Source organism: Borostomias antarcticus (genome assembly GCF_949987555.1).
Source record: "Borostomias antarcticus genome assembly, chromosome: 2".
Taxonomy (NCBI): Eukaryota; Metazoa; Chordata; class Actinopteri; order Stomiiformes; family Stomiidae; genus Borostomias; species Borostomias antarcticus.
Genome location: NC_140235.1, coordinates 24,481,337 through 24,499,469, shown reverse-complemented (window position 1 = coordinate 24,499,469; position 18,133 = coordinate 24,481,337). Strand labels below are relative to the sequence as shown.

Sequence of the window (18,133 nt, the reverse complement as noted above, 5' to 3'; positions counted from 1 at the left end):
AGTCCAACAGACCGAAGTCACAGCACGGATAACAGCAACACAGGTACAGTAACAACAAACAACAACAACAACAAACAACACAGGTACTGTAGTTGTCTCTGTGGCAGACGATGAGGGTCTGGTCCAGTGTCACTGGTTAAGTGCATAAATGGATGGAAAGAGAGGTTGTCATCAGGATCAATAGTTCTCCTCTCCAACACCACAGGACACACAGCTTTGTGTGGGGTGGGAGGGTGTGTTGGAGGGGGGGGGGACTCATTTGAGTGCTCAAAATAGATCAAATAAATCTGCCAGTTGTATGGGATGTATTAGAGTTTCTATAAATACAATTTTGATCAAATTCCTCTCAATTCACTTTGCATTTGGTGGGCAGTGGCAACACTTTACTGTTCTGAATCATCCCACCTCTCCTCTCTGCTCCTCTCTCCCAAGGTCTCTCTACCTCCACCTCTCCTCTGCCCCTGTATCTCTCTCTACCCCCACCTCTCCTCTCCTCCCTGTCTCTCTCTACCTCCCACTTCTCCTCTCCTCTCCTCCCTCCCAGGGTCTCTCTCTCTACCTCCCTCCTCTCCTCCCCCAGGATCTCGCTATACCCCCACCTCTCCTCTCCTCCCTGTGTCTCTCCCTACCTCCTCTCTTCTCCTCCCACCCAGGGTCTCTCTACCCCCCATCTTGGAGCCTGCGAGCCGCTCCGCTGCTGATTGGGGGTGGTCTCCACACGTCATCCGCTCGTTCAGCATCAGGGTCCTTTGTTGATGCTGATTCACAAAATCCTTTGACATTGTCCGACTAAATTGCTACAACATCAGCGGTCGTTTCGTCCCCTTAAATCCTCGGTCGCGTTGAGGGAAGAGGAGGACGGCTTATGAGAGGGATTTTTAAACCGCTCTGACCGTCGTTGGGATAATATCGAGACTGAGAGCAACGCTAAAGGTAAAATGCAACAGTAAAATAGCCCGTTGCACACCCAGCGACTCCCAGACGGACGATCAATAGAGAAAACACGGCGTGCCTCGTATAGTAGGCCATTCTGAGGTAACCTGGCTGACTGGGTGTCGTTTGTTATTTTTCTGTGTCGGGAGATTCCCCTTTCTGCGAGAATGAAGCCGTACTCATAAATCAGCGGGTAAAACTATTGATGATTAGCTAGCTAAAAACGCTGTTGTTTTTGACCACATTCTCCACCCCCACCGCCCATCTCGCAGCCGGGTTGAATGAGAGGATAAACTGGAACTTTAGCCACCGAAATTGTGACCTGGAGGAGCGGACGCTATCTCTACTGTCTTCGGCACCGCAAGGTAGCTAGCATTATGTCCGCTGGCCATTACCCCCCGTCCCAAGGACCCTCGGCGGGCCGTGTCCTCTCCTCTGTCCTCTGCCTCGTCTTCGTCTCCTCGCTGCCCGGGGTTCGAACCTCGTACCCCCACAGCGGAGAATGCGTGCCGGGGAAGGGGAAGGACTGTTTAGGTGAGTGAGAATACACAGCACATTTAGTTGACAAATTAGTGCATTTTTTATACACATCTTCTTCTGTGGCTATTTTGTATGGTCTGGAAACAGGCTAGCAGCGAGTTAACCTAGCCTAAGTTATTCATTCACAGAACCTCTGACTCAAAACATCTGGCGAGCTTTGTCCTTGCTGCCTAATTGGCTAGGTCGAGACAAAGAACCTCATGGCAATTTGGTCCACGTTAGCTACACTGAAATACAACAGCTGGGTTGTTTCTGATTATCATTTGAATGAGATAGAGAGTGAGATGTCCAGGTGTAGGGTAGGGAAGGACTGTGGTCATGTCAGAGCAAACTGATAGCTCCACCATGGACAACTCTGGTCCCCCGCTTCCTGCAGGGGTCTGTTGTTTTGGGTTCTCCAGGGTTCTCTATAGAACCCACAATCAGTGAGTCAGATGCTGGTCTTCAACCCTGACCTGTATTGATTGGGCCAACCTACAGGGTCATTGTGATGGGGGTGGGGTTTTTAGGTCTCTGGGGCATTGGTGTGTGTGTGCGTGTGTGCGTGTGTGCATGTGTGCGTGTGTGTGTGTGTTGTGTGTGTGTGTGTGTGTGTGTGTGTCATATATCCGTATTGCAGGTTTGCACCTATATTTTACCTGCGGTCCACACCCTACTCTAACTCCCCGCGCTATAGTCTGTCTCTGGGAAAACATCCCATAATTAGCTCATAGTCGACCCCGGAACGCCTGGCAGCTGAGGCCTTAGTAACCACTCAACCCATAGAGACACAGGCTAGAAGACCTAGAGCTAGATGAGTGATGAGCTGTGGAGACCCATGGCAGGCCTTGCCTCTGTTCTCAGGCCACAGGTACTTAACAGTTCTTAGTTTCTGGCGTCCTGCTCTGGTGTTCTTAGGTGTCTTGGGGACCTGGGTGGCTGGGAAGTAATGGGACCACCCCGGGTCCCAGTATCTTTATCGGACTGTAGTCTAGCTAGCTGTAGTCAGATGGCCTACTCTAGCCCTGGCCTATATCTGGCCTTCCCTGCACTAGTCTAGACTATATATAGGCCGAGAGGAAGTCTGTTCTAGTCCCTGGGTAGTATTTCTTAATTACAGGGAGGTTTTAGGTCCTGACCGCCTCTGGTCACCTGATCTGCTGAGTCAGTAGACATTATGTAGGTCCTGGGTGATGACACACATGCATTAGTATGTCATTGTGACCACATTGGTACTAAAATAGGCTGCTCACCCATTATTTAAAAGGTTAGCCTAGCATAGCACACAGTGTTTAGGCCTAGATCTTGTGGTGTGTGTGTGTGTGTGTGTGTGTGTGTGTGTGTGTGTGTGTGTGATCCTCAGATCAGAGGCTAGCCTGTTAAGTGGCAGGCTGGAGACAAGCCTATAGGCAGGGGCTGGTCACGGGAGAGTGTACCAGTTTAACTTCTCTCTCTCTCTGTTCCCCCCCCCTATCTCTCTCTCTTTCTGTCTCTCTCCCTCTCTCTCTCTCTTTCTGTCTCTCTCTCTCTCCCGCTCTCTCTCTGCCCCTCCCTCCCCCCCTCTCTCTCTTTCTCCCCCCCCCCCCTCTCTCTCTCTCTCTCTCTTTCTCTCAGATCTCCCTGAGAAGAAGAGTGACCTGAGAGTGTGTGACGCTGGGACGTGCCGGTTCGGAGGGACCTGCAGAGAGAACGGAGCCCACCTCAAATGTGCCTGTCAGTTCCAGGTGAGTAACAGAACTCGCTCAGTGACTCGCCTGCAGTCCACCCTCCAGTCGTGGATCTGATTGGCTGTGGGGCCAGTGGCCGGCCTGTCAATGGACTATGTGATACAGCGATTCATTGTGCCTAGGTCTATAAAGTCAAAGGTTTCTCTCTCTCTTTGTCTATCACTTTTCCACAAGTAATATTAGAATGTGTGCCCATGTGGCCCCATGGCACCCTTGTCTTCAAAGAGAACGTCTTGTTTTCTCACAGACAATCCCCATGTGTCATGTGGTTATGAACGTGTTGTGATAATGACGCGTCTCCCTTCCTTCCCCAGTGCAATAAGAAGTACATACCGGTGTGTGGATCAAACGGAGACACCTACCAGAACGAGTGCTACCTGCAGCGGGCGGCGTGCAAGCAGCAGAGGGCCATCTCCATGGTGACCCAGGGAGCCTGTTACGCAGGTTAGGGTCAAGACGCTAACGCAGTGTCCCTTTAGAGAAGCCTCCCATTTCTTTTCTTTTGTGCTAAAACACAGGCACATAGTTCAAAATGACTAAGGAGACTTGGATTCCACATCTCTCTTTTTTGCTAAGATACAGCTACTAAGGGCCAGTGTAGCCAGGGCTACCAATTAGGGAGGGCTGTAGAATCCTATTTTACCCATACTAAATCCTATATTATATTATTATATCTAACTAACTAATATATATACCAAAACTAAACTGAACTAAACTAAAAGGGGCTGGCCACCATCACCAGACGGCCCTCTATGGCGTGAACAATTATGTGGACAATGACTTCGGGGGCTGGGGAACAATCAATAATAACTTTAATAAACAGAACAAACTAAACACAATAAACGTATACATTAAACAATTATCCTATGTCTAAATGTCCTATAACTACTATGGCCTAAACTACTAAATAAATAGAGCGGAAGCTGGCGATCTGCGATGGTCCTCTGTGTTGTCCAATGACTGCTCCCGTCGGCCGCTCCACGGGGCTCCCGCCAAACTATGTCGAATTCCGTACTTTTGCTAGCACAGTCAGTGAGCTCTTTAGCTCAGATACGCTGTAAAACGTGTGCTGTATCTTAGCTATCTGCAGATCACTCCACTCCCTGACTGTAAGCACCTAACGACTGTCTGAACTGTTAAGATGAGGATACACTACAAGATATTATGCCCGATTTTATACACGATTCACAATCCTGCCGAGTCTGTCCTAGTCGGCAGCAGTCTGCACTAGTTGGGGGTAGTCGGAGTGGCAATTTGGCACAGAAATCTGTAAATGTATGAGGGGTACAGATTTAAATGTGTAAGTGTATGATGAGAAGAGACTTCTCCCGATCCGAGTCGGAGCGAGTCAGAGCATATCAAACAAGTTTGATATTTTTTAGCAGATTCTGGACGCACTCATGTAGTGTAAACGCGTCCAGTCGTTAAATGTGCGATACCCAGTTTTTCAGTTGTCATACAAAAATCAGCAGAAGCCAGTCGTCTAGTGTATACACCCAGTCACTTCATAATCTTCTCCCTGAAAGTCTTCTAGTCTTCTAGTGTATCCGAGGCTTTGGTTACTCAGATAAACTATTTGCTACTTAGCTCTATACTGTAGGCAAGACTGTATACATCCTCCCCTGACTAATAACATCTGGAGTTCGACGAGCAAGAGAACGTGAAGCACATGAGCAAGAGAACGTAAAGCACATGAGCAAGAGAACGTGAAGCACATTTCCAGAATCTATATACGGTTCTGCAGCGGTGCTAGACAATGACGCTTCACTCTACACAACAAACCAATCAAACAATGAAATAAAGAAAATAACAAACCAATACGAATGGGGGGGGGGGCGTATCTAAACTATGTCTGAAGGATAAATGATACTGGGCCGGGGGAGGGACTGGTACACTCGGCCTCTGTGTCATTTTTGATCAGGCTATGCACCTTGACAAGCACATCAAGTCCCTGACCCGTACATGCGTTTTTCACCTAAGAAACATGGCAAAACTCAGACCCATTGTATCTCACTCTGAGGTATGAACGATTATCCATGCCTGTGTCTCATCATGCCCGGATTATTGTAATTCTCTTTTTACTTGTCTCAGCAAAGCATCCCACCGCCAGTCTGTTGACCCGGTCCAGCAGAACTTCTCATATTACTCCTGTCCTGGCCTCCTTGCACTGGCTTCCAGTTAATTTCAGGATCCAGTTCAAGGTTTTGTAATTACGTATAGAGCCCTACATGGTCAGGCGCCTGTAGACAGTATCTGACCTGCTCCATGCACATGCTCCCAGCAGGTCACTGAGGTCTGCTGACCAAGCACTGTTGGTTGTCCCTCGAACCAGGCTTAAGACCAGAGGTCACAGAGCCTTTGAGTCTGTGGCACCCAGACCGTGGAATGTTCTTCCCCAGGACTTGAGAGCTGCAGCCTCTGTGGACATTTTTAAGAAGCAGCTAAAAACGTTTCTGTTTAGACAGGCATTTGTTGATTTAATTTGACTGTATGTTTATGACTGTTGTCCTGTTTCCTGTGTTTATTTTTCTTGAATGTTTGTATGCATTTTAACCTGTGTGAAGCACTTTGTGAGTCCTCTCTGGAGAAGTGCTTTATAAATAAAATGTACTTACTTACTTACACTAAAATTATTCTACTAATCAAATTTATTTTATGCTAAATTTAATTACTCAAATTATACTAACATCTGAGCCTTCATAACAGCCAGCGTTGGTGTCCAAATGCAATTCAGATTAACCTCTTGCATTTCCACTCAATTAAAGTCATGTCCTTTGTATGATTGGGAAACAGATCCACCTCCCTGTAACTAACTCATCTCCTCTGTTACTTTCAGAAGGAGGTTCAGGATCAGGAGACGCAGGTACAGCACTCTGACTCCCACTTCCTCCTTCTGAGGCTTAGATCCACCCCAGGGTGCACTGCTGCACGCTCAGTGACTGGTCACAGCAGCAACTCTGAGAGTCCACAATCATCAGTATGAAGGCCATGGAAAGCCCCGGTCGCATTGCCATACTGTCGGCACTAACAGAAGTTGCATTGTTTCTGGTTCTCTGCAGAAAATCACGTTAAGTTTTCCCGTAGGGATTTTGAAAATATGGTCCTTTTTAGGAGAGTTTATACAGTACGTTTCGCTTTATCAATGAGTTCATATCGTTCCCGGTGCAGGTAGCTTTTGAATCTGGGGAAAATTTGCAGCCTGAAAATTTACGATGGTCCTCCGAAACTAGCAAAACAAAACGGACAGCTTTCTAAAGCCCGCTTTGAACCCAGATCTTACTGTGGAGATTTTTCAAATTCTTTATGTGAAAAATGACTTTATGTCCTCTCCTCTCCATTGAGAGCCTAAATGACATGCGTGTCTGACTGTCTCTCTCTCTCTCTCTCTCTGTCCTGAAGAGGAGGGCTCTGGCCAAGGGAAGAAGGTGTCCAAGTGTGGCAGCTGCCGGTTCGGAGCAGAGTGTGACGAGGACTCTGAGGATGTGCTGTGAGTACACAAACTCTCAGCACCTACTGCTCTGCTGGTACAGACAACTTTATTGTCCATCGAAATTTACATCAGACGGAAAGTCAGTGAAAAAGACATGAAAGACAACTGACAGGAAATATAACACAAGATAAGCATACGGGATCGGTTGATCACTGGTGGGCAAGGAAACTGTCTTGTCTTTTAAAGATGAATGTTAAATGTTTGTCGGTTCTCTCTGTGTTCAGGTGTGTGTTCAGTTCTCTCTCTGTAACATTGTGTAACGTGTGTGTGTGTGTGGGTTCAGGTGTATGTGTAACATCGTGTGCAACGGCCACAATGACAACCCTGTGTGTGGGACAGACGGTAACTCCTACGAGACGCCCTGTCACGTCCGCGAGGCCTCCTGCCTCAAGCAGCTCAAGATCGACATCAAACACGTGGGACGCTGCTCAATGAAAGGTAAGGCAGAGCTACGCACATGCGCGCACACACACACACACACACACACACACACACACACACACACACACACACACACACACACACACACACACACACACACACACACACACACACACAGGGAACTACCCTCCCCTCCTTTGTCTGAAATCAGAACTCTTTGGGCCCCAGAAATGACAAGGTGTCCCTAGTTTCGTATTCCATAACATATATAATTAAAGCTGCTTCGCAGCGATGAGGCGGGGCCAGGCAATTTCCGACAAGTTTAGGAGCAATAAGCGAGAGAATAGGACAACAAGAAAGTTGACATTCCAATGTTCATTTTGTACATTCGTATCGTAAAACATTTGTAAAACATTTTGATGCGTTGTAAGCTCGATTTTGATAATTCAACAATGGTCAATGAGTTTGTGAATTACAGTCTGAAGATCCAGTGTAGCAAGTTTGGTGTTAATTGATTGAAAAATGTTGGATGAGATATGTTTATTAATTTTTACAGGTTTTGTTTGCTTTTCTTCATAATTGAACATTAACTTCAGCAGCTGTGTACTCAGTCAGTTGCCAATCAATCAATTTAGTCATTGTAGTCCTCGGCGGGGGTTGGGTAGGGTTGCCAACAGCGATGTCTCCGATTCGTGGAGCTTGTGTTGGATTATGGGTAACGTAGTTTTCTCTGTATGAAGTGTTGGTTTCAGAGGACAGAATTAAACATATTTTAAAAAAATCAATTTTTGAGATAAAATTCTCAAAAAAAATCATACTACATCTTGGATATGTGGCTAATGTTGTCACTTTTTATGAGGACAATCAGACATTGATTTGGCGAGAATTAATAGGAACTATATACAGAACTGTTAACAGTAAAAAAAATTGATGTGCTGTGGGCTCAATTTTTCATATTTCAAAAATCTGTGAGGATCGTTTGGTGAGGACAGTCTGAAGATACAGTAGATCAATTTTGGTGTCAATTGAACTAAAAATGTGGGAGGAGATAGGTTTGATAGGTTTTACAGTTTATGAAGAAATCAGAGTGATGGACTTCAAAATTCCTGCAAGGTCAAAGCGTATGAAAGTTTTGTCTCACTTGGGCCTACATTCACGTGGTGGTTTTACAGTGATAGCACCTATGGCTGATTTGTTATGATTTTTTTAAGTTTTAAACTTTAGACTGTTGCTGTAGCGCCACCTTCAGGTTTATTGACCTACAATGCAGGTTGAGGACTTTGGGTATACTACTGGAGCTATGTGCAAATCTTGGTGATTTTTTGTCCACGGGAAGTTAGACTTCAGTGGAAGATGGAGAATAATAATAATAATCAAGATTCCTGCAAGGTCAGAGTGTATGAAAGTTTTGTCTCACTTGGGCCTACATTCACGTGGTGGTTTTACTGTGATGGCACCTATGGCTGATTTGTTATGATTTTTTAAAGTTTTAAACTTTAGACTTTTGCTGTAGCGCCACCTTGAGGTTTATTGATCTACAATGCAGGTTGAGGACTTTGGGTTTAGTACTGGAGCTATGTGCACATTTTTGTGATTTTTTGTCCACAGGAAGTTAGACTTCAGTGGAAGATGGAGAATAATAATAATAAGTAAAACATTTTAATGCATTGTAAGCTCAATTTTGATAATTCAATAATCTGGTCAATGAGTTTGTGAATGACAGTTTGAAGATCCAGTGTAGCAACTTTAGTATTAATTGATTGAAAAATGTGTGTTACAGGTTTTGTTAGCTTTTTTTTTTCATAATTGAACATTAACTTCAGCAGCTGTGTACTCAGTCAGTTGCCAATCAATCAATTTAGTCATTGTAGTCCTCGGCGGGGGTTGGGTAGGGTTGCCAACAGCGATGTCTCAGATTCGTGGAGCTTGCGTTGGATTGTGGGTAATGTAGTTTTCTCTGTATGAAGTGTTGGTTGTAGAGGACAGAATTAAACATATTTTTAAAAATTCAATTTTTGAGATAAAATTCTGAAAAAAATCATACTACATCTTGGATATGTGGCCAATGTTGTCACTCTTTATGAGGATGATCAGACATTGATTTGGCGAGAATTAATAGGAACTATACAGAACTGTTAACAGTAAAACTTTTTGAAGTGCTGTGGGCTCTATTTTTCATATTTCAAAAATCTGTGAGGATCGTTTGGTAAGGACAGTCTGAAGATACAGTAGATCGATTTTGGTGTCAATTGAACAAAAAATGTGGGAGGAGATAGGTTTGATAGGTTTTACAGTTTATGAAGAAATCAGAGTGATGGACTTCAAAATTCCTGCAAGGTCAAAGCGTATGAAAGTTTTGTCTCACTTGGGACTACATTCACGTGGTGGTTTTACAGTGATAGCACCTATGGCTGATTTGTTATGATTTTTTTTATGTTTTAAACTTTAGACTGTTGCTGTAGCGCCACCTTCAGGTTTATTGACCTACAATGCAGGTTGAGGACTTTGGGTATAGGACTGGAGCTTTGTGCAAATTTTGGCGATTTTTTGTCCACGGGAAGTTAGACTTCAGTGGAAGATGGAGAATAATAATAATAAATATACCTGCAAGCAGGAATGTGGGGGCCAAGCTGTTTAACTGCAAGCAGACAAGGAATCAGCTAGACTGACGTGGTGACATGTTTGACAAGGGTCAAGGATGGGCCCGAGATTTTCGGAAGTCAGACATATGGTTGAACGGGATTCGATCTCTGTACCTGCTGCTTGCAAGGCCGACACGCTAACTACTGTGCTACGCAGGCTGTTGCGAAGGTGAACCACCCTAGTCCACAAGGTATGTGAGCCTTCCCTAACCCCGTGTGTCTGAGTCCTGAGCACTTAATTAATATCACCTGGTAGGGTTGCTTCCTCTCGGTAGAGTGAGAGGGGGGGGTGTCGTTGTTTAAATTGGCACACAGCGAAAAGTATACATAGCATAGCTCAACTATTTACTTCTTCAGAATCCAGACAATCACGCGAACATTTCCATGTATAAAATGTCCTTCGGTCTTCAGAAGTGTAGGAGAGGTGAAGAGTTAGAAACAGTTAGAGATTCTAGAGCGAAGAGAGATTTTCTAGAGCGTGGCTCCATTGATTTCAATGGAGGGGGGGGAGTCATTATTCGAACTGTCACAGAGTGAAAAATATATATCGAAGAGCTTAGATTTTTTGATTTTATGAATCCCAAGAGTCGTGTGAACGTTTTGATATATAAAATGTGTATGAGCTGTGAGAATTAGAAGAGGGATGGCAGTTTAGAAAATGTGTGACTTTTTCCAAAAACCTCTGAAACTGGTGAAATTGTGCAGAGGACAAAAAGTGTTCCTTTCATTCTGCAATCAAACAAATGAAGTAATAATGAAACCATGGGGTGTTTTGAACTCAGCATGAGCCAGGGAATCCATTGCTACCATAATTTTGAAGATTGGACATACAGTTCAAAAGTTACTGGCATAAACGCAACTCCAACTTTGACACGCTGGTGGCGCTAGAGTGCACTAGATGTCAACATGAGGCTTGGTGACAGATGTCATGGATATGTCCCGGATGAGTGTGCCAAATGTGGTTTTGATGGATTAAAACATTACTGAGATATGATCCCTGTTCCTGTTTTCCAGCTTTTCTGCCAATTTTGATTGGCTGTCACGAGCGAACGCAATGGATAATCAAAAATCCCTGTACATCCTTTGTAGACATTGGTGTATAGATGACATCCACCGATGTCCGTGCAGATTGGTGAAAGTTCCTAGGAGGAGATACATTTTAAGGGTTTTGCACATCATTCAAAATGGCGGAGAAGCCAAGATGGCCACAATGACGTCATATAGTGCGTTGAATCCGGCTTAAGCCAAGGAATTGAAAGACACCTGAAGTTTGAAAATTGGACTTGCTGAAGAAAAGCTGCATGCATAAATGCACCTCCAACTTTGACACGTTGGTGGCGCTAGAGAGGGTGAGGTGTGGACATGAGACTTGGTGAGGAGGGTCAGGGCACTGTCCCGAATGAGTGTGCCAATTTTCATAACTTTCTACCATAAGCTTCTATGGGCTGCCATAGACTACAATGGCAGAGGAATAATAATAAAGAAATAAGAAAAGGTAGAAACTTAGTGGTGGCCTACGCAGCTTCGCTGCTTGGCCCCCAATAATAATATAGGCAAATACAATAGGGTTCCGGCAGCTACGCTGCCTGGCCCCTAATTAGAGGAGGTGGTTAATGCTACAGGTCAGAGAGAGATGCACTCTCTCTCTCTCTCTCTCTCTCTTTCTCTCTCTCTTTCTGTTTCTCTCTCTCTCTCTCTATCTCTCTCCTCTCTCTCTCTCTCTCACTCACACACATACACACACACACACACACACACACACACAGTCCCCGAGCGCAGTGCTGGTAGACTGTATCATGATGAGCAGCTCTTGTCAGCATGATGGAACTGAGATCTGACAGGACAGCTGGAAATCAGAGAGACGATCAGAGAGATGATGTCATCGTGTCTTCAGATACTAGATGGAGAGAGAGAGAGAGAGAGAGAGAGAGAGAGAGAGACGGGCAGAAACAGAGTGAGGGATGACATGTAAGATTATGTCATCACATACTAGATCTAGATACTGAGAGAGACAGACAGACAGACAGACAGACAGACAGACAGACAGACAGACAGACAGTAGATATATAGATAGATAGATAGATAGATAGATAGATAGATAGATAGATAGATAGATAGATAGATAGATAGATAGATAGATAGATAGATAGCTGACAACATGACTGGCTGCTTGCTACAGTATCTCCCTGGGACTCTCCTTTCTTTCTACAGCATTATACAGCAATACTGTATACTACATAAGTCCAGGGTGCATCTCCAGACCTGGGCTTTTTGCTGCTCATGTATACTGTATGAGGAGCTGACCTGGATGCTGCTGCCTTGAGATATGGGGCACGTTAGGATGACTGTCTCAGATCAGATTTTAGGATGACTGGTCTCAGATCAGATGTTAGGATGATTGGTCTCTCAGCCCCCCAGGGAGACCTCTCTCTTCTTTTAGAAGAGGAGGGAGGGAGGGAGGGAAGAAGGAAGGAAGGAAGGAAGGAAACACCTCTCTATGAGCAGAAGGAAGGGAGGAGAGATCGGGAAAGGAAGAGAGGCTACAGTAATAAAAAATAAATTAATATTCCAATCTTGAGATCATTGAAGTAATTAATCCAACCATCCTTAATAATCATTAAGGAGAACTTGTGCAGAGCATCAGTATTTCTGGTGTACTGTATGTATCTTACATGATGCATGGAGAGAGAAAGAGTGCAGTGAGAACCTTTTCTCTGACCAGGGTAGTCCCAGTCAGAGACATATATACAATTAGATAAGACAAAAATGCTGATTCATGATTGGTATAAAAAGGATCAACAAGTCAGGAGATGAGCTTGGCTTGTTTTGGTTTCTTCGGAACATAAAACAAAAAACAACTGGCCACAGCACCCAAGGGCAGGAGAGAGACAGAGGCTGGGGTACAGACATAACTCACCTCCTAGTCTGCTATGCAACCATAGGCAAAAGCAATATACAGGTACTTCATTTAAAAGCAAGCAAGAGCAATATGTAATCTTAAATGAAGTAAGCGTAAGCAATAACATTCCTTTAACTCCCACACAGTAGAGAGACTGGCCTCTAGAACCTTCGCTGATGCAGACAGAGTAGTTGAGTTGTATATCAGCACTGTGTTTATCTGGCTTCCAATCAAAACCGAGAAGAATAGACAGCAGAGTCTCTGTGTTTGTGGTGAAACATTACCAGGTCGGGGGTGACTTTATGGCCCCCTACATAAAGAATTAATCAGACCCGCTGACAAGCTTCTCTACACCGTTGAGCTGTTTGACCTGTAAAACCTATCAGAGCGTGTTACTGTGTTTCTGGTGGAACCAAGGCTAGGGGGGTAACTTTATGACCTCCTACATAAAGAATTCATCGGCCATGCTGACAGGTTCCCTCGTGTCTCATTAAATATGTATCACAGAATCCACACACGCACACCTAGTTTGGTCCCAAAAAGAAACACAAGAAAATGTCTGGCAACATTTAATTTTAGACTATAAAGCCAGTACAATTATCAGGTATGGTTGACTGTTTAGTAATATATATTACTGGACTCATTTGCTCCTATAGAAGGAGAAATATAGCAACTTGCAGAAACGCCAACCATATTTACATCAATCACAGAGAGTTATGGTGGCGTTATGGGTTCACAGAGAGTTATGGCGGTGTTGTGTTTCCTGATATGTTTTTGAACAAGACTATTAGTCAGGCAACCATATGCCCATAAAAAAAAACCTTCACCCCTGAATTACTGCTAGGAGCCTTCTGCTGACTGGGCAGACGCATTCTCTCTCTCTCTCTCTCTCTCTCTCTCTCTCTCTCTCACACACACACACACACATACACACAAACATTATGGTGATGCATGGCTAGACTGTGTCGTTCTACGTACATCCTAACATGGCCCTCTCCTCCAGTTCATCCCTCTCTCCCGTCATGTGACCCTCCTCTATTACAGTCCTGATTCCAGCCAGCTCTGCAGTGACGTGCTGCTCACACACATCACCAGAACTGTCCGTCATTCTGGCAGGGCTAGGAGGCCTGTGGTTCTGACTGGTCCGACTGGTATCAGTGTAGGCTAGCAGGGCTAGGAGGCCTGTGGTTCTGACTGGTATCAGTGTTGACTAGCAAGGCTAGGAGACCTGTGGTTCTGACTGGTATCAGTGTAGGCTAGCAGGGCTAGGAGGCCTGTGGTTCTGACTGGTATCAGTGTTGACTAGCAAGGCTAGGAGGCCTGTGGTTCTGACTGGTATCAGTGTAGGCTAGCAGGGCTAGGAGGCCTGTGGTTCTGACTGGTATCAGTGTAGGCTAGCAGGGCTAGGAGGCCTGTGGTTCTGACTGGTATCAGTGTAGGCTAGCAGGGCTAGGAGGCCTGTGGTTCTGACTGGTATCAGTGTTGACTAGCAAGGCTAGGAGACCTGTGGTTCTGACTGGTATCAGTGTAGGCTAGCAGGGCTAGGAGGCCTGTGGTTCTGACTGGTATCAGTGTAGGCTAGCAGGGCTAGGAGGCCTGTGGTTCTGACTGGTATCAGTGTAGGCTAGCAGGGCTAGGAGGCCTGTGGTTCTGACTGGTATCAGTGTTGACTAGCAGGGCTAGGAGCTCTAATGCCCAACACTAGAGGTGCAAAACGTCCCGAGGTGAATACTCCTACCCATGACAATATTTCCCAGCCTATCCGGCATTATTATTATTGATCGATTGAATTTATTGTACAATTGCAAAAAAAAAAAAAAACACACATCCAGTGAGTGCATCATGACAGTACTGAACACACAGTACGGCCTAACCCCTGTAGAGTAGAGGTAACTGACAGTATGTCTGCTTCTGTTATGAGCTAGAGTAGGGGTAACTGATAGTGTGTCTGCTATGAGCTAGAGTAGGGGTAACTGACAGTGTGTCTGCTGTGAGCTAGAGTAGGGGTAACTGACAGTGTGGAGTAGGGTTAATACTGAGCTAGTTCTCCAGGACAGAGGCTGCAGGACAGTAATGTGATGGATGTTAATATAATTGTGCCACTGCTCCAGCCTTTGGGCTCTGTTGGAACAGGGATCTCAGTTATGAGGCCACACACATAAACACACACCACAGACACACACAGACACACATTGATCTTATCTCTACAACTTTTAACGGCTGAAGAACCCATAACTGATAACATCATCAAACAATGTGCATGCTTTCATATGTATGGTATGTGCTAATCCTTTATTGATGTGATGGTAGATGTATGATGCTTTCTCATAAACAATCATTTATTTCTGTTTGCAGAGAAAGGGAAGAAGGAGGATGTGGTGAAAAGCAAGCCTGATCTTTTTGGTAAGGCTGTCTCTTCAGTACCACACACACACACCCGCACGCACACACGCACGCACGCACACACACACACACACACACACACACACACACACACACACACACACACACACACACACACACACACACACACACACACACACAGTCAGGATGTTCTCCTGTCTCCTTCATATGTTTAGTCATGGATGTGAGTCTGAGGGCCCAAAACCCACAAAGCAAAAACAAAAACATAAATTTCCCTTGATCTGACCAGCTTTGCTCCAGCAAATTCAGGCCCTCTGAGATCCATTACTGCATTACATTACATTACAGTCATTTAGCTGATGCATTTATCCAAAGCGACTTACAATATATTTAACGTAAGAAAAGCAAATGTCCTACTACAGTACTTGCCAGAACTCACAAGTGCAACTCCTTTCTAAAACAAGTGAATAAGAGCTAGTAAGTAGAGCTACTAATCCAGTGCTAAAGGCAAAGTGCAAGAATAGCAATCTAAAAATACTATGCTTAAGAGGGAGGATCGTGGTCGTACTTCTTGAAGAGATGAGTTTTCAGCTTGCCACGAAAGAATGGCAGCGACTCTGATGTCAGTGGGCAGTTCATTCCACCACTGCGGGGCCAGGACAGAGAGGAGCCGTGACCGCGTCGATCGACTGCAGGGGCCTCGGAGTGACGGGTCGGGAGGGGGTGTAGGGCCTGACTATGGCCTGGAGGGAGCGTTTCCTTTCATTGCCCAGTAGGCTAGTACCAGAGTTTTAAACTGGATCCGAGCTGCTACAGGGAGCCAGTGTATGGAATGGAGGAGGAAAGTTGTGTGGGAGAACTTGGGGTGGTTAAACCCCAGGCGGGCATCAATTTTCAATCCCCAGTGCCTCAGTGACTGACTTGCTCTCGTTATCAGTGTCATATACAGTATACAGTATCATATACAGTATGTTTGCTGAAGTACTTCCTGCTCCTGCTATCCTCAACAGACCCATCAATATCAGTTCAAGAGGAGAGAGTGCGTGGAGGAAGTCCCGCCCCCTGCCCAGATGACTACGCCCAGTACTGTGAGCACGGCCAATGTGAGATGATAGAGAACTTCCCCACCTGCCGGTAAGATCACCTGATTGGTTCTCTTCTCTGTCCTATCTCCATGACTCTGTAGGCTAGACTGGTAGGCTTGACAGCCTGTTAGCTACTGTATGTAGTGTGTGTCTAACTTTGTGTGCCCCCCACACCCCCACACCTTCTTCATTAGGTGTGAGTCAGGCTACGGGGGTCTGCAGTGCGAGGAGATCCAGGACTTCAACATCCTGTACGTTGTCCCTAGTGGCCAGAAGCTGCACTACGTCCTTATAGCGGCCATCATAGGGGCTGTCCAGATAGCCGTCATCGTGGCTGTGGTCATGTGCTTCACCAGGTAAGGCCACTCTAATCATCCACCGCTGTTGTAAAGAGACAGTGAACTAAGATGAAGGAGATTAAAGCCATGATTCAGAGTTGGTGAAGAAGCGCCACGCATACCCGGCTAGCAAGCTCTGTGTTAGATCTGTTCGCTAACACGACTTTGAAAATCAAAACACATGGTCGGAATTCAGGGCTGTTGTTGTTGCACTACTCCAAACAACCGGCCAGTGGCAACAACATGGGATTATGGCTGTAAAGGGTAAACTAGCCAGGCCTACACAAGATGCTGTGGTATGCCTGAAATTGAGTTAGAGGGGAAGAGTGGGTACACTCTTGATTAACTTCTGTGCTCTGTTATTTCATGAACGTGAATGATGTTATATATACGAGACGGCTCTTAACTGATGCGTTATTCTCGTTGAACAGGAGGTGTAATAAGAACAAGAGGGGGCGGAGACAGAAGCAACACCTAGGTCACTTCCCCTCCGGGACTTCCTCCAGGATGATGTAACTTCCTGTGTCATTTTCTACGCATTTTGGTACCACGAGGACTGCATTTTGATATCGGTTGTTTTGTGCCTCTTTTGAACAGACTTTTTTTCTCTCGATTTTATCAGGGCCTTATTTTGATCTTGTCCTCTGGACAAGTGCAGCCTTCACTTTTGCCAGAATGCTGCAGCGTTGTACTTTCTATTTATTTTTTTCAACAGGCAGAAAGAGGGCAGACAGTTTCCCACCCCCTGTCTCTTTGAACTGCGATGCAGTAGACACCATTTCCTACAGCACGGGCACTCTTTATGGACCCCTCTAGATCTCACTCACCCTCTACAGCCTCACTCAATCTTCCCCTACCTTCACTTTTGTACGAAATACCTAAATACCAAATGCTGTTTTTCTATAAGGAGGTACGCTGATGAGGTGTACCACTAGTTTACTTAATATTACCATTCCAGGGAAGAAATCTTTTTAACTTGACGATTATTTAAATGTTTTTATAATTTGTTTGTTTACCTGATGCCCCAGTGTTGACCATTGACTGTTGTTGTTGTTGTTGCTGTTGTTGCTGTTGTTGTTGTTATTGCTGTTGTCGATGGAAGAATAGTCTTTAAGTAAGCTAATTTTATGGTAGATCTTCCTAATTGCATGTGCTGTGAACCTGTGTTTAGTGATGAAATAATAGTGAGTAGTAATTAAATTGGTTCCAAACTAATGTTCCAAACTAACCGGTTGATTCCTCTCTTTAATTATCCCATCTCTCCGTCAGCTGGACCCCCAGTCCCAGTCCAGTACATACACTATTAAAGACATGGTCTGTGTGTCTGGTGATAGAACCCAGTAGAGGGCGCCAAAGAGTCTACGATGGATGGATGGATGGATGGAGGAATGGAGGGATGGAGGGATGGAGGGAGGGAGGGAGGGAGGGAGGGAGGGAGGGAGGGATGGAACGAACATATACGCACGGTCAAAATATTAAGGCACAATGAAGGCATTAAAAAAGGCACGATCAGTCCTATTTACAGTAGTACAGTAAAAAATAATCTTTTTCTAAAAAAAACAAGTCAAGTCAATCAGGCTGTCCACTTAATCAAATCCATCTCTGTGCTCAAGTCATATCAGGAATGTTAACTGTCATGTCTAAGAAACGTCTGCTACATGTAGACTCGAGTTCAGTGAGGCCCCTCATTGGCAGAACAGTTTCCATATAAAACTCTTTTCAGGTCACAAAGAACCATTGGGGTTTCAAACAGCC

General features: G+C 45.1%; 1 protein-coding gene across 1 annotated transcript; it reads left to right on the top strand.

Annotated features, from left to right (window-relative positions):
- Positions 1-1,310: 1,310 nt before the first annotated feature.
- tmeff1b (transmembrane protein with EGF-like and two follistatin-like domains 1b) lies at positions 1,311-16,894 on the top strand (the record flags this gene model as incomplete). Its single annotated transcript, XM_084453922.1, has 9 exons — positions 1,311-1,467; positions 3,067-3,176; positions 3,494-3,623; positions 6,016-6,042; positions 6,579-6,666; positions 6,953-7,107; positions 15,966-16,089; positions 16,235-16,396; positions 16,810-16,894. 9 exons carry the CDS (start codon positions 1,311-1,313, stop codon positions 16,892-16,894), a joined length of 1,038 nt encoding a protein of 345 aa, XP_084310048.1.
- Positions 16,895-18,133: the final 1,239 nt, after the last annotated feature.